The 22,061-nt window shown below is 39.6% G+C and overlaps 1 protein-coding gene across 1 annotated transcript; it reads right to left on the bottom strand.

Moving 5' to 3' along the window:
• Window positions 1-201: 201 nt before the first annotated feature.
• Window positions 202-16,346, bottom strand: TNFSF10 (TNF superfamily member 10). The gene is made up of 5 exons (XM_081071669.1): window positions 16,099-16,346; window positions 12,916-13,041; window positions 10,089-10,131; window positions 4,235-4,336; window positions 202-2,622 (listed from the first exon to the last, which is right to left on the bottom strand). The coding sequence occupies exons 1-5, from the start codon at window positions 16,228-16,230 to the stop codon at window positions 2,171-2,173; spliced, it is 855 nt and encodes a 284-aa protein (XP_080927795.1). The 5' UTR covers window positions 16,231-16,346; the 3' UTR covers window positions 202-2,170.
• Window positions 16,347-22,061: the final 5,715 nt, after the last annotated feature.

Below are 22,061 nucleotides of genomic sequence, written 5' to 3'. Positions count from 1 at the left end.
CCCATAAAAGAGGCATTAACATTAAGAAGAAGTATTTTTATCATATGAAATAAAAAGTGAGCAATTTATTTCTTCCTTCTGTAAGATATGTCAGATAAAAGATATTGTGAAAAAGAGATTAGAAGTCCTTTTCCCCATTTTTACTAATCTTGGTACTATAAAACAAATGTGAGTACCAGATAAACAAAGCCTACATATTTTAACATAGTGTCATTTTTATTGAAAAAGTAACATGTATTAAAAATTTTTTTTTCTTCTTTTTTTTTCTTTTAATTAAATTTATTGGGGTGACATTTTTTAATAAAAAAATATAGAGTGAAATTTAATTCTCCCTTAGATCCGTAAGTTATATTTCATCAAACATTGCAATCTTTTTCTTTTAAAAGGTCTTCTCAGACACTTTGAGATTTTTTTTGAAATTCTCCAATGTCTTCAGGGTAAGGAGTAAGGCAGGATATTTATTTTTTCCATGTAACTAGGTGTCTCATTCTTTCTTTCTTTCTTTCTTTCTTTCTTTCTTTCTTTCTTTCTTTCTTTCTTTCTTTCTTCCTTCCTTCCTTCCTTCCTTCCTTCCTTCCTTCCTTCCTTCCTTCCTTCCTTCCTTCCTTCCTTCCTTCCTTCCTTCCTTCCCTTTCTTTCAGTCAGTTATTTATTTACAAATATATTTTGTGTCAGTACTATGTTCAGGTATTATTCCAGGTACTGGGGGTACAGATGTAACAGGACTAAATGTTCTCTCTATCACAGGATTTATATTCTAGTGAGAGGAAACAGGCTTTAAAAAACAGAATAACAAGTCGATTTGTTCATATGTAAGTACTTGATTACAGTTATGGAAAAAATAAAGTGTTGTAAATTTAAATTTGAATGAGCTGTTTTGAAAAAGACCTATTTGATCAGCACACATTTAAATGAAAATTTGAGCATACAACCAAAGAGTATAAATTATGCTGTGTTTAGGAATAAAGATTAAAAGAGATTAGACAAATAATCCAACTACTCCATATTTCTCCGAAAATAAGATCGGGTCTTATATTAATTTTTGCTCCAAAAGACTCATTAGGGCTTATGTTCAGGGAATGTCATCCTGAAAAAAATCATGCTAAGGCTTATTTTCTGGTTAGGTCTTATTTTTCAGGAAACATGGTATTTTTCTGCAATTTCTTAGATAAAATGATGACATGAAATGCTTTATGTCATGATTTTGGAAGGTAAAAGTAATTGCTGTTCTTCTGGCAGGGGCAAATAAATGGTACAACCTTAAGCCAATATTCTAGATATTGACATTTGGCAGTGGATGGGGGCTGGGACTTTATTTGGCTCTTTTCTGCTGATTTACACATATTTGTTATTTACACTTTTCCATTTCTCCCCGTCACCTGAGACCACATTCCCTGATTTCTGATTAACAAATCACTAGTTATAAAGTCCTTTATCAAAAGTAGCTTCAGTAAAAAAAACAACTACAACATATACCTATCTATCTATATACATATATATATATACATATCTTCAGTGCTTTTGGCCAGCTTGACTTTTGGTAGCACAAGCCATTAGAAATAGTTCCTTTTTAACGGAACATAACTACACCTTTTTTTTTTTTTTTAACAAAATGATATTATTTCTAGTGGAATTTTCTTATTTCCACCAAATCCAGGTGTATGAGGCAACTCCTGTAAAGTCCTGCACAATGCAAACTTCCTTTTCACACTGCACATATCAACAGAGTTGCCTCCCAAGACCATCACCTTTTAGTGGTGTCCCTTTCTCTTTCAACTTTGGGAATGTTGTCCCTTATGGCAATCTGGGAGCTACCAATGTGATATACTACCTAAGAGATGGATTGTTCCTGTTTCTTCTGGAATCTTCTTAAGAATCGATGATATAGAAGATGTTAATTGCTACACAATCATTTGAAAAGTGAGAATCTTCTTGATTTCTGTTAGCAAACTTTCATCAGGTAGAACCCTGAAAGGTCTTTTAGCAATTTCATTTTGGGGGAAGAAGTTGGTTACTTTTCAGAGATATTTTAACAATGTGTGTTGCAGAGTCTTCACTGCTGCTTTGCCCAGGCTTCCTTATGTTTTCAGAGACAGTGGAATATTTTCACAGTAGATCACCCTGAGTGACAGGTCACTTTGAGGGAACTGTTTTTTTCTTTGCAGATCATTTAGCCAATTAAAAAGGCCCCGAAGAAACTGGCTTCTTGGTCCATGTCAATCATTTTCTCATTAGTAACAGATACAAAAATTTTGTCATCTTCTTTAAGCTCAAATATTCCACCTTGATAGATGGAATAGAGTCCATATTCTGAATCTTTCGACCAACAACTATTTCTAGCACTTTTCATCAGCAGTATAGGGTCAGGATAGCTTGTGACTTTGTAAATATATTGTACCATTTGTTTGTTTCTCCTTCTGTTCTCTTCTTTTGAAACTCTTTCAAGAATGTCCTCAGGTTCCTGAAAGCGAAAGTATGTTTGGGAATAGATGTAATAAAACCCGTTTTTTTGGATAACCAGCTCTCCATTCCTCAGGTGCAAGTTATTCAAGAATGAATGTCCTTTTCGTGATGACTCCCAGGTGTTTATTTTCTGGCCCAAAGCTTTTCCACTTTTGGAGCCTAAATGAAGTTTCAAGAGAAAATTAACAGAAGTGAGTTGGTAACAAACAAGGAATTTCCCAGTAGCTCTTGCTAGCCTAGTTTTTGGTTGGGATTACTAAGGATTTCAATCAAATACAAAACTTCTTGCTCCTTTAATCTTACAAAGATTCTAAATTCTGGTCATATAGAAATCTGAAGGCTTCTGTATTACTGTGCCCTGCTGGGAGTTCCTTATCTTTCTGCACTTTGTCCACGACTTAATGCCACGTCTATCATGCTCGCACTCAGATGGCAATCTTTACTCCTGTGCAGAACTTCTGTCCGGAACCCTGGCCTCCCTTCCTGGCTGGTGAGCTCAAATGAACAATGTATAAAGAAACCAAAAGAAACATATCTACTTTCTTAAGCCCAAAGCTCAGAACTTGTTACCATTCCTTTGGGTCTTTTTGGGTCCCCACTTGGTCTTTCTCAGCAATCCGGAGTCAAAGGCATCATCCAAACACAAGGCAGCTCTAGTTCACAATACTAGAACAGGGAACACGGTTTGGCAAAGAGATTCCAGATTTAAGGATCTTAAGAAACTTGGATCTTTAACTCCTAGAGACTGAATGAGAAAGGGCCCTACCAAACTATATTCTTTTTAAACGTTGGGCTCATCTCCATGATTGAAACAAAATTTTGTTTTGCAAGAGCTTAAAACAAGTATCATATTTGTTGATGATTTGTGAATAATAATAGTCTCACTCGTAGGCAGAACATGTTAATCATTTGTACAACAGGAGCCCAGGAATACCAGGAGGTAACTGCCCAGAAACAAAACAATGCCCCACCCCAAAGAAAACCTCCAATAACCTTTTCATCCGTTAACTGAAATTTTTTAACTTCAGATAAAATCTTTCATAATAATAGAAGTGACTACTTATTGAGTACTTACAAGATACCAGGAATTTTGCATGTGTTAATATTTACGGTTTTATGAGTTAAAAATTATCTCTACTTTTCATATGAAGAAACTGAAACTTGATTTGGTTAAGTAATTTGTTCAAAACGTATATCTTTGTAAGGAGGAGCTGGGATTCCAACTGGGTATTTAGACTGTAAGACCCGGGCACTTAACAACAGCACTCTATGGCCAGCTGTTCTACAGTTAAAAATTAGGTTTAACATATTTGGTTAAACTATTTGAAACTGACATTTCTATAAGTAAAAAATAGGCAAATATTGGCAACTTCCTCTGGTTCAACCTAATATAAATGCCACAAGGAGTGCTTAGTGACTTTTGGTGAAAGTAAATGATTTAGAATCTTTGATTGGGGAGGAAGATTTGATAGAAGTGAGAGAATGAAATCACCTTAAAGAAGAAGAAAAATGCAAAAATGGGGGCATGGGAAACTCAAAGACAAAGTTATCCCACTTTATAATTTTCCTCAGGCCTGTTATGCCAGGGCAGTCATTGAGCTATTTGCCTTGTAATCTTGCTTCTGGAAAGAATCAGTTTGAGATCTGATTACCACTCCGCATTTTGCAGATAGTTACATAAACATTTCAGGTACAAATTAAAATAATAAATTATTTGGAACAAATTCTTCCATTGCCTTTAAACCATATATATATTTGTCGTTTTTCTTACTTGGAGTTGGTAATAGGTTTCTTCTTCGAGTGGTCCCCGTTATGTGAGCTGCTACTCTCTGAGGTATTTTGTCTCTTGCTTGGAGAAGACTTCGCTGTTTTTCTAAAAGAGAAATTGGAAAGAATCATCAGCACTTAAATTACCTATCAAATATTTTGCTGTTCTCAGCTGTTGTCAGTCAGGCATTGTGACAACATTGGGCTTTGAAAGTTGATTATTTGGGTTTTCATAAAAGCAGCTTACATTTTAGTATGATGATCAGTCTACTTCAATTTATGTTTAATTTGAAAAGTACTTTAGATGGGAAGAATAAGAAGTCACTTGGGTTATAATTTATCAGCATCTCAGAGGTAATTATGGTAAATATAACAAAGTAAAAATTTTGGCCCTTTCCAAAAATACCCAAACAAACAAACAAAACTGTGGACTTCTAATAATTTTGCTGAGTCATTTAAAGTGCACAAATAACCAGGTATTGGCAAATTTCCACTTTGAGTCATATATGTATAGAAACAGTGATGCCAATTTCATCATCTCAATTATTCTTTTTGCAAGCTACTGCTGATTCTAAAGGAGTAGCAGTGATAACATTGTCCATACATGCTACAAACTGGTATCCAACAGTCATTCTCTCCCACTTCCCAAAAGGAACACAAATTGACAAGCTGATCACAATAATCAGTATATGAGCATATAAATCACTGATTCACTAGATCGGAATAAATAACACTTATTGACCTCCATCAAAGTATTTTGGAGCAACCTTTAAAAATACAAATTCAACAAACTACTCTTTTAAAAAAATTAGCTCAGTACATGGATTGGAAGAATCAACATAGTTAAAATGGCCATATTACCCAAAGCAATATACAGATTTAATGCAATTCCCATCAAAGTCCCAATGGCATTTTTTAAATAAATAGAACAAAAAATCATCAGATTTGTATGGAACCATAAAAGACCCCTAAGAGCCAAAGCAATCCTGAGAAAAAAGAACAGTGTTGGAGGTATCACACTCCCTGACTTTAGCTTGAACCACAGGGCAACAATAATCAAAACAATATGGTATTGGCAGAAAAAACAGACACACAGACCAATGGAGTAGAATTGAGAACCCAGAAATAAATCCACATAAATATTGATAGGTAATTTTTGACAAAGAAACCAAAAAACATACAATGGAGAAAAGACAGTCTCTTCAATAAATGGTGCTGGGAGAATTGGAAAGCCATGTGCAAAAGAATGAAACTGGACTGCTGTCACCATGTACCAAAATTAATTCAAAATGGATCAAAGACCTAAACATAAGAACTGAAAAAATAAACTGCATAGAAGAAAACAAACTTATGGACCTTGGGTTCAAAGAGCATTTTATGAATTTGACTCCAAAGGCAAGGGAAATTAAAGCTGAATTAAAGCTGAAATAAAAGAATGGCACTATATCAAGCTAAAAGACTTCTGCACAGCAAAGACAAAATAGAGACTACCAACCAATAGGAGAAGATTTTTGCAAACAACACCTCCGATAAGGGGCTAATATCCAAAAAATATAAGGAACACATACAATTCAAAAACATAAAAACAAACAATCCAATTAAAAACTGGGCAGAGGACCTGAAGAAACATTTCTCCAAAGAGGACATACAAATGGCGAATAGATGTATGAAAAAATGCTCAACATCTCTAATCATCAGAGAAATGCAAATAAAAACCACGATGAGATATTACCTCACACTGGTTAGAATGGCTTTCATCAACAAGACAAATAGTAACAAGTGTTGGAGTGGCTGTGGAGAAAAAGGAACCCTCATACACTGTTGGTGGGAAAGCAGATTGGTGAAGCCACTATGGAAGCCAGTGTGGAGGTTACTAAAAAAATTAAGAATAGAATTACCATGTGACCCAGCAATCCCTCTTCTGGGTATCTACCTAAAAAAATCTAAAAACATTTATCCATAAAGACACGTGTGCTCCAATGTTCATTGCAGCTTTATTTATGGTGGCCAAGACATGGAAACAACCAAAGTGTCCTTTGATAAATGAATGGATAAAGAAATGTGGTACATATACACAATGGAATACTATTCAGCCATAAAAACAGATGAAATAGGACCATTTGTGACAACATGGATGGATCTTGAGAGTATAATGCTAAGCGAAAAAAGTCAGACAGAAAAAGTCGAGAACCATATGATTTCACTGATGTGTGGGATATAAAACTGAAAGCAACAAAGGAATAAGACAAACAAAGAAACAAAAACTCATAGACACAGACAATAGTTTAGTGGTTACCGGAGGGTAAGGGCGGAGGGGGGTGAGAGATAAAGGTAAGGGGGATCAAATATATGGTGATGGAAGGAGAACTGACACTGGGTGGTGAACACACAATGGGATTTATAGATGATGTACTACAGAATTGTACACCTGAAACCTATGTAACTTTACTAATAATTGTCACCCCAATAAACTTTAATTTAAAAAAATAGCTCCAATTTCCCAAGTGGATACTTGGGCAAGTGGATACTTGGGCAAGTGGATTAAAAACCCCATTGGTTTTTAAGATAAATTATATTGTTTCCTCAAGCAAATATTGCCGTGGACATGGCACTGTACTACATCTACGGGGGCAACAAAGATTAATCACTGGTTATACTGAGTCCTCAAGGGACTTAAATGGTCTTTTAGGAAAGATATGAATTAGAAAGTGAAAATTTACCTATGAGAAATAGAAGCAAAGGCTGCTGGCTAATCAAAGGAGCGAAAGCTTCCTATTTATTGGAGGACTGAGGTCAGGGGAAGGTTTGTGCTAAGGCCCTTTCATTCATTTACTCCAATAAACCAAAGAGCCCATCACATCTATGCCAGACACTCTTCTAGGGGCAAGGAAAAAGAATTATAAAGAAATAAATGCAAGAAAGTGTTTGAGGCGCAAGGATAATTATCCGAACAGGATGAGGTTGGGCTGCCTTGAGGAGAGAAGGGTTGGGAGAAGGACCGAGGTAGGACGCACAAAGCATTCCTGGGACACAGGCATGAGTACAATTCTGTTTCAGGCTTGAATAATGAGACACAATATAGAGGGTTTGAATATTATGCTAAGAGATATGGATTTTACAGGATGCGCAAAGACTCTGAAAGGTGTGGTCAGGGAAGAAAAGAGATATGTTTTGTGCTTAAGGCTAACCTATCTCTCACAGTAAGGTTTGTTGGATAGTAGGTGAGAGGCCTGGAGACCGGCAAGTTACCACGCCCTTATAATTGATCGGGACTGAGAAGAGTAGGCCCTAATCTAGTAGTAGACAGAACTAAAAAGAGGCGATAAAATTCCATAGGGGAAAAATGAATAGGAAATGAGAATCTCTTCTCATCTCTCCTAATTTGGTGTTAATTGTTACTTGTTCAGGATGGGTGGGCATTTATATGGTACTGAAGACCAAACATGGCATGGGCATGCACTGTCAATTACATATTACTCTCAGATGCTCCGTTTTCAAGGTCGATGTGTCTGTTTACATTTAACCTCCATTGTTAAATAATTCATAATGCCTTGTGTGCCCCAGACCTTAGCACTTTGTTTTTCCCTAAATTTCAATAATGAAATCTAATTATAAGTATCTTGCATTTGAAGTCATTGCAAGGATATGGGAAAATCTAGATTTGGAAGCAAATTCTCAAGAGAGGAAATTTCCAAATGACTGTAGCAAACACTTCCCAGAAAAGAAACTTGCAAAAATACATATTTGTGTATCCTGGATGCATCTTGGTACTGAGAAGTACATGATTTGTACACCTTGTTGGGATGAATATAAAAGATGATTTTCCCGATACTGACGCTAGTATACACATCTCCGGTGGACTATGGATCTGGTGGATCTCATCAGAAGAAGTGGCGTGTTTACCACTTTCACTACCAATTTGCATTTGAGAAAATGATCAGAAAGAATGCTTAGACTCTGTCTTTCATATTTAATAAAGGAAAATGGGAGTTGTAAAGTAATGAGAAAGCTTACTGTATTGGAAAAGGATAGGTGAGAAGTAGGAAGACATCATTAATCATATACAGAGGATGCCTAAAAAAAATGTATACACATTTTTAGAAAGAAGAAAACTGTATTAAAATTTTAATAATATATACTGACAACAAAAGATGGATACAAGTCACGTTTGACTTCTACAGTTACAAGAGGTGCTCAAAGTGATTGCCATCAGCGTCCAGACACTTTTGATTACAGCGAACTACTGCTTAAGCAACATTGACCAAAGTGTCCACTTGTATTGCTGCACATACTGTTTTAATTTTATCCTGAGTTACCTCCATTGTAACCGGTTTTCTACTGTGCACCACATCCTTTAAGGTTTCCCACAGGTAGAAGTCAAGGGGTGTTATGTCAGGAGAATGTTCTCAAATTTCAAATACCTTCAAAATGGTCTTGCGTTCCTCAGACAACCAAGCTTCCACCATTTTCTTTGTCCTGCCTGTCACATGGTGACGCTAGCATTCATTTGATTAATGCCATCTTTTGAGGGAATGTTGTACTACACATTGCTACTGTAATTCAATTCAACTTTGAAAAGTAATACATAGATAACATCTCTTAAAATGTGTATACATGTTTTTGGCACCCCCGTATATAAAACTGTTTCCTCTCTGTAGCTGGTGTGCCTCAGGACTGTAAGTCTCCGGTATGTGTACTCAGGACTGTATGGCCTTTAGTATGGAAAAATGGGGCTGTTGTGAAACAAATGCAAAGAAGTAGCGAATTTAATTCAGTAATTTTATTTACATGTTTAGTCAATCAAAAAATATGTGTTAAGACCCTTCTATGTGGAGATAGATGGTGTGGACACAACATTGTAAATGTACCAATTGCCACTGAGTTGTGCACTTTAAAATGGTTAATTGTATGTTAAGTGAATTTCATCTCAATCAAGCAAAACACATACATCCACACATGTACACGAACACATATACCCTGAAGGTGGTGCAGATAAGGGTAGGGGTTCTACTAGGCTTGAGGCATAGGGTTAGGTGCTAGGTATAGAGAGGTGAGAGAAACAGATATGTTTTCTGTCTTTGTGGATCTCTAATCTAGTAAGGCATCAGACAACACATATATGGAAATGAATAAGGTAAGTGTGATAGAAATAACAGGGTGTGGGGGAACTTACTTAGAAAGGTGTCCAGCGAAGCTCTGACAACTAGGTAATGAGGATGTTGGATGAGAAGGAGCCAGTTATGTGAAAAGCCAGAAATGAAAGAAGCTAGATGGAGGCCCAAAGAAGCCAGCCTGGGCAACAGCACTGAAAGCAGATGTGCTTCAAGAACAGGCTGCTGACCGTGAACAGGAAGATGCGTGTGGCATGGGGACCACAGGATGAGCATCATTACGGGTAGAAGCATTGTTAGGAAAGGGATGATGGCGCAAGGGGCTTCTGCATAAAGAAAGGCTTAGAGCCTGCTGGTGGTCAGGAGCAGAGAAGGCAGGTAACCTTGGAGCCCTTACTTAGCGTACTTCCAGCCATATTCTAAAAAGGGTTTAGATGGTTTATTTACAACTCTTGGTGAAAAATAACTAATTGAAGAAATTGAAATAAAAGGAAAATCCATATTGGAAAAATAAGATTCAGCTGAAATAAAGTTCTGGCCATAGGTGGGCCACAGACTTGGTTCTGAGCTTTCTAGCTACCAATGCAAAGAGGGAAATAGAATCAAGTAGCTTAAGATACTGAGCAGAAAGGAGGTCAGAGGTATGTAGGTTGTGTGGATGGGAGCAGAGAGAAAGAGATGGAGGATTATTCACCCTGTCATGAAGTTGATAGTAGAAAGTTAAAATAACAACAATAAAAATACTACCTGGAACTGTAGAAATGGTTTCCTCAAAGGTTCTCAAAATCATCTGCAAATAGTATTGAATAAAGTTTGTTAATTTTCCTAAGATTTTTAAACTGACTGTAGAATGTCTGTGGCTCTTTTTTGCTGATGTTTAATCGAAAATTTCTATGAAATGTATCAACCTAGGAAGCTTTACGTTGTTCAAACACAGAATTTGTGTAGGGTAGGTTGAGAGTTAGGGTGAAAACTGAGGCAACCAGCGCCACATGGTAATCAAAGAATGGTCCTCTGTCTGGGAAATTTCTGTTTCTGGATGACATCTAAAAGATCACATGTGGAACCACACAGAAGGAAGGAGCCGTCTGCCAAGTTAGGTCAGCCTAATGTTCCCCAGGCCTCCTTGGGCTGATGGATGTGTCAGACATGTCACTTCACTTTCTCTGTGTGGGGTGTGTGTGTCTGCATGCATGTGTGTAGATAAGTGGACTGTGTAATAGAATCCAGGGGCTTTAAATTATCGGGCAGACCCAAGCCTCAAGATGTAAGGCTCATTTCCTCTATCTCGTGATGCCCACAGACATACACAGCCCATCAAGGTGTGACCTGGCCATACAATGTCGTTTTTGTATTTCTGAGAATGTGGCTGAGGCATTCTTAACATGAAGCTATTGTACCAAGTTCCCATATCTTTACTAAACATCTAGTATCACCCTCTTTGTACTAACCAGTGGTAAAAAACAAAAGAAAGAGTGAAAACTGAGCCTTTCTATTAAATGGGCAGACCCTGTCTTGGTTCATCCAGGGCTTCTAAACTCCTCTCCATTCAGTTCTGTCACCCCCAGGGGCTTTGACTATCACTGCCTTCCTTTTCTGTCACTGTTGTTAATTTCGCAACTACCAGAAACTCCCTTCCTCTGTACTCCCATCCCAAATCATAAGCTCTCTGCTTCTCCACCCACTTTAAGTCCTGACTCCAGATAACTGAACTGTAGTCCGATGAGGGAGGGAAAGCAAGAGATGGACTCAGCATTCTCTCTCTCTCTCTCTCTCTCTCTCTCTCTCTCTCTTTCTGTCTCTCTCTCTCTCTCTCTGTCTTATTCTGGGGCAGACTCTCTTTCATTCTGGGACAGAAAAGAAGGAAGGATAATCAGCAGGAAAGAGAGAAGGGTAATTCCTACAGTGTGGGAGGAAGAATACAAGAATAATTACAGTATCATCAGATGGCCTATATTCAAATCTGTCAATTACTAGCTCTGGGAAACTTTTCTCAAGTTACTTAACTAATGTGAACTTTAACTTCTTCATCTATGTAAAAATAAAAAAGGAGGAAGATAATGATTCCTTCCTCACAGAGCTGTTGTAAGAATTAAATGAGATAATATATGCAGTGAGTATAAGATGTTTACTGAAAATAGTCTCTTCATTTAATGGTGCCTGGGAAGAATGGGGAATTCTTTTCCCACTATAGTCTCACCCACCTGTCGGTATCCTCTCCCAGCTGCTCTCTGTCTAGTTAGTGGCAGGATGTGAGAATGGGAGGGAGAGGAAGAATAACAGGAACGAGAGATACAAATTCCATCCCCACTACTTCCCTTACCTCCCCACCCCCAGCCCCAGCATCCGACCCAGCTCCTCAGTCTCCAGATGTCTACCCTAGTTCTGAGTTTCTCTCTCCTGCCATCTGCAGGTTTGCCACCCCCTTAACCCCAGGGACTGTGGAGTCCTGTTCCTTAGGTTCTTTAGGACCCTTCCTGGTCCTTGTCACTTGGGGTGGTGGAGTCACAGTGGCTTAAGTACAGCGTATGCGCAGTGGGTACCCTGCCCAGGCCATGCTTCCAGGGTGGCCATGGAGCAGATGTGTTTCTAGGACTCCCAGGTAGAAGTCTGATCTCATTTCTCACAGAAATAGCGTCATAGGTGATATCCGGGCTGTACTGTGAGGACTGTTCAGGCGTATTAATCAGATCCCTAATCAATGTAACACTGTTTTGATGGAAAATGAGACTGAGCACCAAACAATGGACTTACTATCGTATCTTTATAAACACATCTTCCTCTTATCCTGGGAATGTCATCAGTGTTTTTACAAAGCCTGATGGGACTTCCTTGTTTACAGAGCATTTCTCATCTGACCTTTCTGGATAGGCAGAAAGTAAACATTATTAAGTGCCGTCTTACAAAGAAGGAAGCAGCCCGAGAGAAGAAATTTAATTTGACATGTCACATTGCTGAAAGTAAAATTATGTAATCATATTTAGTGAAATAAACTGTGAGCTAATGTAATGTTTCTGCTAGAGATCCTTTTAAAGCAACGTCCATAAACAGACTATTATAATTTGTTAGTAAAATTATAATTTACTAACTATAAATTGAGATGTCATCACCTTCAGTTTCTCAAAGTGTCTCTTCCCTCTTCCTTTCCTCTTTCTTCATCTCTATATGCATACAAAAATATATATTTACAGAGATCAACATGTAGGAAGAATACAAAACACCTCTTTTGTCTTCAGAATAAAAAAACATCACACACATCCTTTATTGTTGTGTGACCTGGAAACATATTGCTCTGTCTGTGCCTCAGTTTCCACAATGTAAAATAAAAGGTTAGACTAGATGGGGAAGCTCTCTAGAGCAGAGGCACGGACTCTAGACCAGGAGTCAACTATGACCCGCTTTTTGATGCTGTTTCACCTTTTTCTAGTTGTGTGAATTTGGTGCAAATCGCTTAAACATTCTGGGCCTCAGTTTCCTCTTTTGCAAAATAAGGAGTCTAGACATGATGATCTTAAATATTCCTTTTCCTCCTACCTTCTAAGCTGGCTGGGGAAGTCCCCTGTAGACCACCTACCTTTCGTAGTTGCCACTTTACTTGCGAGCAGGGGTTGTTCAGATTCTCTTCATCATTGGGGTCCCAAGAGCTGACATCTTCATTTAAGAGACAAGCAATGCCATTTTTGGAGTACTTGTCACGCAGCTAAGATAAGATGGAATATAACACAATATTATGCACAAGCGCTTTTTATGTTTGTTCATTTAGAAGTTAAAACTACAGCAACTGATGACAGATTCAGAGAAGTTTTGGCAACTTGGATAAGCTCATGGCTGCAATAGAAGTAAGCAGGCTGTCCTTTGTCCTTTGAATAAAAGTAAACAGTTGGATATGGTGGAAACGATACATGTATGAGCCAGGCACCTGAATCACAATGCCCTGGACGGCCTCTGCCATTAAGCAGCTGTGTCTCAACAAATTGCTGCTTCTCTTCTGTGTCTGTTCTTCATTTGAGTTTTGAGCTGGTTCACTGTGATTGTTGAGGTGATCTAGTTTTGACACAGTGTGGATCCCTTTTGAAAGCTGGAAACCCACCTAGATACAAAGTAGGCAGCAGAGTCTGTTTAAATTTAAGGATCCTAACCCCAATGTATTTTACTAAAAATTAAATTAGAAACTAAATTTAAGGATCCGAAATTAAAAAAAAAAGAGCCAAACCCTCTGGGGTTTGGGTAATGTTCTATTTCTTGATCTGAGCTTTGGCTGCCTGAGGACACTTTAGTTACTGCTATGATCTCTACTTCTCTTGGATGGCAGAGTCTGGACCCCCTTGCCACTAGAAATCTGAACGCTGCCTCATTAAATGTCCACACTAGCTAGGGATTTACCTGCAGTGATTTGAAAGACCATTTGAAGGTTGGCTAACTCCTCCTGACTGAGAACAAATATTTATAATGGACAGACCATTGTATTGTCAACAAAGTTCTTGCTCGATGTTAAACACACACACACACACACACACACACACCCCATCCAGAAAAGTTATTCTTACAAAGAAAAACAGGAAGGCAATGCAAGGTCAAAGTTTTTATTTTTCTTTTGTTTTCATTTTTAAATAACTAGGGTTAAGAAGATGGATTGTTCCCTTGGACAAACCTACTTAATTGCCTTCCTCTGGGAAAAATAAGTGGAAAATAGGCATTTTTATGTGCTATTTGAACTTAGGGGAATGCCAAAGCACAAAAGAAGGATCAAACTTAAATACGACCTGCATTTTCCTGTAGAAAGACAGAGTCATATGATTCTGTACTCAGCATGTGCCCCTTGGACATTTGATCAAGGTCCTTCAAGTGCAAAAATATAAACCTGGGTTAATTAATTCCACACAGTCTGGCATAGAACATTCATTTACTTTTATACGTTTATTTTCTTTATTTAATTACAAAACATTCTCCTCGTAGATATAGTGGGGGTGACAGCTGGGCCACCTGAGTTGAGATATCACTGGCAATGAAATTAAACAGCATTTCTTTGCCCTTGTCCACCTATATCCTTCTATTATAGACATCTTTTTGCATCTGCAGTTTACATGGGAGCTGGAAAGGCTTTCCAAAGAAGAAACTCGATTGCATATGATTTAGAAATATGAGAACTTATCTAGGAAACGTGCTATGGCTCTTGTGCAATCATATTTTTTCTGAGGCTTTTAGCCTTGCATTTCTTAGCCAGCTGGCAGATTTGACATTGCCTTATCCTAATGTAGCAGGACTCAGTCTGAATTATAAAGTGCAAATATGATTAATGCTAAGGACACCCTGCAGTAGAGTTATGAGTGTTACCCAGGTGCCAGGTGAAGACGTGGCTCCCGCTCTGCTTCCAAAGCCCTGTGTGAGCTAAGGCATTTCCCTGAAGGTCTCTAGTCTCCTTATCTATAAAAGGGGAGTTGTCCAAAGTTCCATCCAGCTCACAGTTCTCTATAATATACAATTAGTCAAAATATATTAGAAGCCAAAAGCTGAGTTGGTTTATTTTCAGCAATTTTGTATTCATAGTTCCAAAGGTTTTGTATGGTTGAGAAATACACAAGCTAAAATGGCACTAAGTTTTTTTCTCTGTCAAATGTGCCTGGATTCGTACCTAGATCATCCACAGGCAAAGAATGGTAGTTTTGTTTTCAATTATTTTATGATGAACAATAAGATTGTGAGTCCACCTGATAACCACTATACTACAGACTTTCCCCATTACCTGCCTGTGTCCAAGGAATAGACAGAATGCTAGTCCTTTATATTCTCACTATTGTCAACACAGAAATGTCACAGACTTAAAACCAAAACATATTTCAAAGATCTGATGTGTTCCCAGTCCATGTCTTAGAGGAAAAAGAAACCTGATGACATTCCAAGAATTGGTGTCTGATTTTAGTTCATACGTGTAAAATTCTACCTGCTAATTTTTGAAAGTCTGACATGTCTATGCAAAGGTGTTCTACCTAATAATTTGCATATTTAAAAGGAAGATGGGAGGAAGAGCCCTGAAGCCTGAGGATAGGCAAGCAGTGTGTAAAGGGCATTTCTGTCTGTGCAAAGACCAAATCTAGTTTCCTGCAATATCTGTCTGAAAATCCACTGGGATTGCCCACATTTGAAACATAAAACAAGGGCATTGTTGTCAGTGTTTGAGAGCCTGGCTTTGTGTTGAGCTCCGACTCTCCCCTGCTCCCTGTGTGCTAATGGTACCACTACATTTATGAAGGTTAGCCAACATACTTCATTCAACAAGTATTTAGTGAACACCTACTATGTGGGAGCCATGTGCCAGCCCCATAGGTGAACTGGTGAGCAAAAGCAGACACAGTTCTGCCTAATGCAACTACTGCCACCCCTAAGAATTAGAGTTAAGTAAGACCTAGAAAGCATTTAGCAGAAAGTACTCAATGAATGGCAACAATTGCTAACATTACAAAATACATATACTGTTGAAGACAAAAAACTATCTCAGGAGTTTTGCTGCCTGGATCTACTAGTAACTAGTGGGACCAGTTCTGTAACTGCCCTTTGTTCACACGATCCCTAGGCACTTACACTTTTGTAAAGTCCTCAGTAACCATATGCATTAGCAGTTAGGGTCCACAGGCAGAGAAAAGGAACATTTTCTTCCTCCGTAAAGTCTTGAAAGAGGAGCAAATAGAGAGGCAAAGGAGAAGCAGTTAATCCTGGGGGTGCTGACAGCCTCTGTCTTCCCCGCGTGCATTGTACCGACCTGCTTCAGCTCGTTGGTTAAGTACACGTAAGTCACGGCCATGCAGAGCGACTGCAGCAGCACTGTGAAGATCAGCATGAGCACGCAGGTCAGCCCGAGACTGGGACCCCCCGAGGCCGGCATTGAAGCCATGGTCCTGTCTGGTCGACTGCTGCAGAGTCTGCCAGGCAGCAGGATACTGCTTGGAAATCAACTACCCGGTGAGAAGGGAGGAGCTCTGTTAGTTTCATTTAAGCGAACCTGAAACTGAAACATGCTGGAGCAGCCAGGGGATCACTAGCAGAAATGCTGAAAGAAAGCCCTCCCCATTCTACACCAATGTCACAGTAAAAAGAGGTAAACGCACCTTGAAAAAGTCTTTGAAACCTGAAGGGCTATGTGAGGTTTAAATCAAACAGCTCCTTCCCGGTGGTTCAGGGGCGGTTGGGTCCTGTGGATGTCCCTTTGCCCAGCGACTGCCAATTCTTAGGCTCCCATGGGGTATCTCTTTCCAGCAACCTGGACAGACTGCAGATCTATGCAGTCTGAGGCCACTCTTCATTGAAAACATCCCTTGTCATCTCTCCATGACTCACACGCAGCAGCTCAGTGCAAACAGATAATTATGTTTCCATGTATTGGCTATTGTAAATAGTGCTCTAGTGAGTCTCAAGTCAAGAAGTGAAATTGCTGCATCATACGGTACTTCTGTTTTTAATTTTTGAGGAACCTCCATACTAATTTCCATAGGAGCTGCACCCATTTCCAATCCCACCAACAGTGCACGAGGGTTGCCTTTTCTCCACATCCTTGCCAGCTCTTGTTGTTTTATTTATTTTATTTATTGATGATAGCCATTCTGACAGGTATGAGGTGATAGCTCATTGTGGTTTTTATTTGCATTTTTCTGATGATCAGTGACATTGCTCATCTTTTCATATGTCTCTTGGCCATCTGTAATTCCTCTTTGGAGAAATATGTCTTAGGTCCTCTACCCATCTTTTTAATTAGATTGTTTGGATTTTTGGTGTTGAGTTGTATTGAGTTTTTAAAATAAATTTTGGATATTAACCCCTTATTGGATATCATTGCTGAACATCTTTTCCCATTCAGTAGGTTGTCTTTTCGTTTTGTCGATGAATTCCTTTGCTGTGCAAAAACTTTTTAGTTTGATGTAGCCCTATTTCTTTGTTTTTCCTTTGTTTCCCTTGCCCGAGGGTATATATCAGTAAAAATATTACTAAGGGCAATGTCAGAGAGTTTACTGCCTTTGTTTTCTTCTAGGAGTTTTATGCTTTGGGGTCTTACATTTAAGTCTTTAATGCATTTTTAGTTTATTGCTGTACATGGTGTAAGAAGGTAGTCCAGTTTCATTTTTTTGCATGTATCTGTCCAGTTTTCCCCAACACCATTTATGGAATAGATTGTTTTTACTCCATTGTGTATTCTTGCCTCTTTTGTCATAGATTAAATGACCATATAGTTGTGGGTTCATTTCTGGGCTCTCTATTCTGTTCCATTGATCTGTGTGTCTGCTGTGATGCCAGTACCATGCTGTATTGATTACTATAGTCTTGTAGTATAGTTATGGTTTCTATGTCCTTTTTTATACTTACTATCCTTTTGTTGACGTTCTCACTAAGTTCCTTATAACCAGGGTTTTGAACTCTGAATCTTATAGAGTGCTTGCTTCCATGTTGTTTAGTTCTTTTTCTGGAGTTTTCTCCTGCTTTTCCATTTGGGACACATTTCTTTGTTTCCTCATTTTGTCTGCTTCCCTGTGTTTGTTTCTATGTATTAGATACATGTGCTGCATCTCCCAGTCCTGGCAGGGTGGCCTTATGTAGTAGGTGTCCTGTGGGGCCCAGTGGCACCTTCTCTCTGATCACCTGATTTGGGTGCTTCAAGAGTGTCCCTGGTGTGGGTTGTGTGTGCTCTCCTGTTGTAGTTGAGCCTTGAACTGTTAGCACATTGGTGGGTCAGATTGGCCCTCAGGCTGACTTGCTGTGAGGATTGACCATGACCACAGTGTATGAGCTGCTGTGCAGGGGCTGAACCCATAGAGCAGGATTTGCCCCATTAGGCTCTGGTGCCTGCCAATACCACCCTTTGGGTGTGCCACTTGTGGGTCTAATCAGGTGGTGCTGTGTTGTTGTCTGAAGCTGGCCATTGAGTGTTTTGGTTCTGGAGCTTCTTGGGAGGGACTCTATGGCTGGCCATAATCAGCTGCTGCCTGTGACCAGCCAGAGATGACCTGGTAAGAGATATAAAGTGATCCATGGTTCATAGCTACCTGTGCTGGATCTGGAGGTGCGTGGGAGATGCCATGTTGCAAACTGAGGCTGGCTGCCATCGGTGCCAGACCAGGGCTCAGCAAAAGGCACAGGGCACCCCAAGGCCTGCCACAGCCTTTCAGCTACCTGTAACACTCAGCTGTTGAAAGAGCCACACACAAATTGGGTGAGGTGGCATCTCAGGGAGTCACCAAAATAGAGTGAGTGGTGTTCACCAGGTAAATGCAGATTCAGATTTGGCGCCAGTGCTGAATCTGGAGCCAGTTAGCAAAAGTCACAGGGCACACCGATGCCAGCAGCTGCCTGCCTAGGGCTGTGGACCTTTGAGTGTTTTTTAAGGAAAACTGCAGCATAGGCGAAGGCTGGCTGCCTGCTGCTCAAAGAGCCTCTGGTGACGCATGAGTTGGGTGCAGCGGGGTCTCAGGAAATCATCAGGGTGGAGCAAGTGGAGAGTTCACGAAACTAATGCACTTTCATATTTTCCCGTGTCGGGGTGAGACCTCAACACAGGAGAGATGGTGCCTGCCTGCCATCTGTGTGGGAAGAGGGCTCAACGCAGGGGAAATGGCAGCTGCCTAAAGCCACACAATTCAGTTTCTCCCTATATGTCTCTGGCACTTCCTGTGCTGCTGTCTCTCTGTGGGAGCCCAGGATAAGTGCCAGTGAGTGAGTGAGTCTGCACATGGGCCTTTAAGAGGATGCCTGGGTTTTCCAACAGCCTTCTGTCTCACCAGGACTGATGGAATCCCTGCTGGTTTTCACAGCTAGATGTTGGAAGGGCTCCTATTTCTGGCTCTGGTGCACCAGGCTGCAGAGATTGGTGTGTGGCTGGGACCCCTCGCTCCTTAGGAGTGACCCCTGCAGTTGAGATATCCTTCCCACTTCTCAACTGTCATATTTGTCATATTTGGCTAACTGTCACATTAGCCAACCTATTCTGGGTCTTCAGGTAAAGGAAGCTCTACAAAGCTCTGTGAAATGTGCAGGAAGTCAACATTTAGACCGTGAGGGTCAGGAGAAAAATGAGAGTCTGGAATACGAAGGATAAAGAGGCCTAACTTGTGGTCAGATCAGCAGAGAAGGTGAGGGGTAAGGGTGCTTACAGGGTTGCAGAAGTCAGGGGAGGTCCTACCACCTCTATCTTTTGAGGCTCCAATTGTACTAAAATATGAAGAAAAGTCTACAAATAGGGTTTCATAAATTGTGATATATTTTAAATGATAATTGTAGTAAATTAATGCTTTTAACATAGAAGAAAATCAAAGGCCTGAATGTCTAACTTTATCTGGAGATAACTTGAAACGTTCCACTTGAGGTCCTTTGTGAAGGTGAAGTCCAAGGGAAACAGCTCTCAGAGGCCTGGGAAGGAGGAATCTTGTTCCCCCGTGCTAGGGAGAACTTCCAAGCTGTCGTAGATATAAGATCATTACCCTCCACTGCTTAGCACTTGCCAAAATCTCCCCTTGTCCTCAAACAAAATCTCAGTCCTTTACCGTGGTCTATAAGGTCTTACCTGCTTACCTGGGAATTTGTTTTAAAGATCCATTGTTTCCCACATTTAATTTTGCAAAGAGTTTGTTCCATTTGCCTTTAATGGGAAAGCAGAAGCTATTGCTACTACAGCCGGTGTCCTATAAAGATCTGTAAAGACTTTTTCAAATTTCTTTCTTACGTAAGAATTTTATTATAAGACCTGTGATTTCCAAAGTATTTGTAAATAGGGGATGGACACCTTATATTGCTTCAGAGAACTTACCTGACAGCAGTTTGTCACCTTCATTCTGGGTTCTCTGTTGTTCTGACACCTGTTTGATTTCTACCCAGAGTCAGCATCACTTTGAGTAGTGGAATGTGGAATGTGGATGGATGGGCAGAGATGTCCAAGTACATAACCAATCTTATATCTAGTGTGTTATGGAGGAAGAGGAGTAAATGATTTGAGGCATACAGAAAACTTTCTGCTCCGTTTTAATGTGGGTAAAATAGCTAAGGGTCAGAGACATTTATCTGGGTGTGAATAGATGTGTGTTCTATTGTTGTATTGATGTATATCTATAATATCGTAATGTATATTCATTCTTCTGCCATTTTCTAGGGTTATAACCTTGATCAAGTCATTCACATTTTGTTGTTTTAGTTTCCTTATCAGTCAAGCAATAGGATTTACTAAGGGGTCTTTAAGATCCCTAATAGCCCAATCATTTTATGATTCTATCTTCGCCTGATCATGCAAAGATAATAAAGATTCATTTATTTACCTGAAGGTAATGTGCCCAACATATCTTCTGACAAGACTTTAATAGCTATAAAATAGAAACTGTTACACCATTGCTCGCAGTTAGCTAACACTTTGGTTTTGGGGAGGAGGAAGGGTGGGGTCTAGGTTGATGCAACAGATTTCATTATTTTCCCACATTTTTCATCCCTCCCTCAGCTCGTGCCTTCTGCCATGTGCTTTGCAGTTCATCTCACTAGAGGGTATATTTTCCTGTGGGTTTGGTCATGTGACTTGGCCTTTGGGATATTAGTGGACCTAACACGAGAAGGCTTGAATTATAATTGCACAGTTGGTCTTGCCCTCTTGACTGTTATCATTTATATAAAAAGACAAGTCCTGGATGGTCCAAGGAGGCTGAGAGCTGCATGGAGCTGAGTAGACCCAATCTACATTTAGAGCCAAGGTCAGCTGAACACAGCCTAGATCAGCTCATTCTCAGGCAACCCACAGACCGGTGAGTAAAAATAAACAACTGTTTAATATATTGGCTGCAGGGCATTATTGTTGCAATAGATAACCATAGAGCCTAAGACTGGGGATCATTTAGAACACTTTTAGCTGCAGTTAACAAAGAATGTTACTTATGAGAACAAACTTTCAATTCGGTCTTTAGTGTCAAGTAACTGAAGCAAATCCAGAAAATTGAAACAGAAAAAGCAATTTATTAAAAGGATTTTGGGTAGTTAGAATCTTGGTGATGTTCAAAGCTATTAAATACCAGGAACACCACCAAAATCTACCCCCCACAGTGGTTCTTCTAGCAACATAACTGCTGCTACCACCGGATACACACACCAAAGGTGTCATCCACACTAGATGTCGGGTGCTACTACTGAGAATTACTGACTTTGCTGTTTCTGAGAACTGAACACAGTGGTCACTGGTCAAAACCTGCAGAACAGAAATGATCAACCCCTTTGCCACTGCGGGGAACTTCATGATTTATTATTAGATTCTGAGTTATGTGTGTGTTTAAATATCTGTTTGATGGAGCCTAGACTATGTTGCACCCTAACTTCAATGGAGATTGGGAACGTGAGCGTCTAATATTTTCAGCTTCTCTGGTGAGAAGTGGGCTGTTCATAAAGTGGGGAACTCCTAACATAGGAAAGAAGTTGCATGCTGGCCATCCAAAGTGAAAGATCAATGTCCACTTCAAACAGGTGGCGATCAGCTCACATATCAGTGCATCTAGACTAGATGTAAGGCAGGTCCTTGGTGCTTAACCCTGGAAATCCACAGTGTCATCCACTCAGGTTTTCTTCTGAACACTCTTCCACAGTTTGGTTTTACCTGAAGGCTGCTCCCCCTCAAAGTTATTTCTAAGGTTTGAATGTGTATGTGTCTCTTCTTTCCCCCCCACTAAATTCATGTTAAAATCCTAACCCCATAGTTGATGGTATTTGAAGGTA

The sequence above is a fragment of the Rhinolophus hipposideros genome (genome assembly GCF_964194185.1).
Source record: "Rhinolophus hipposideros genome assembly, chromosome: 2".
Lineage (NCBI taxonomy): Eukaryota > Metazoa > Chordata > Mammalia > Chiroptera > Rhinolophidae > Rhinolophus > Rhinolophus hipposideros.
Note: the sequence above shows the minus strand (reverse complement) of the source record. Positions and strands in the feature narration are given on the sequence as shown.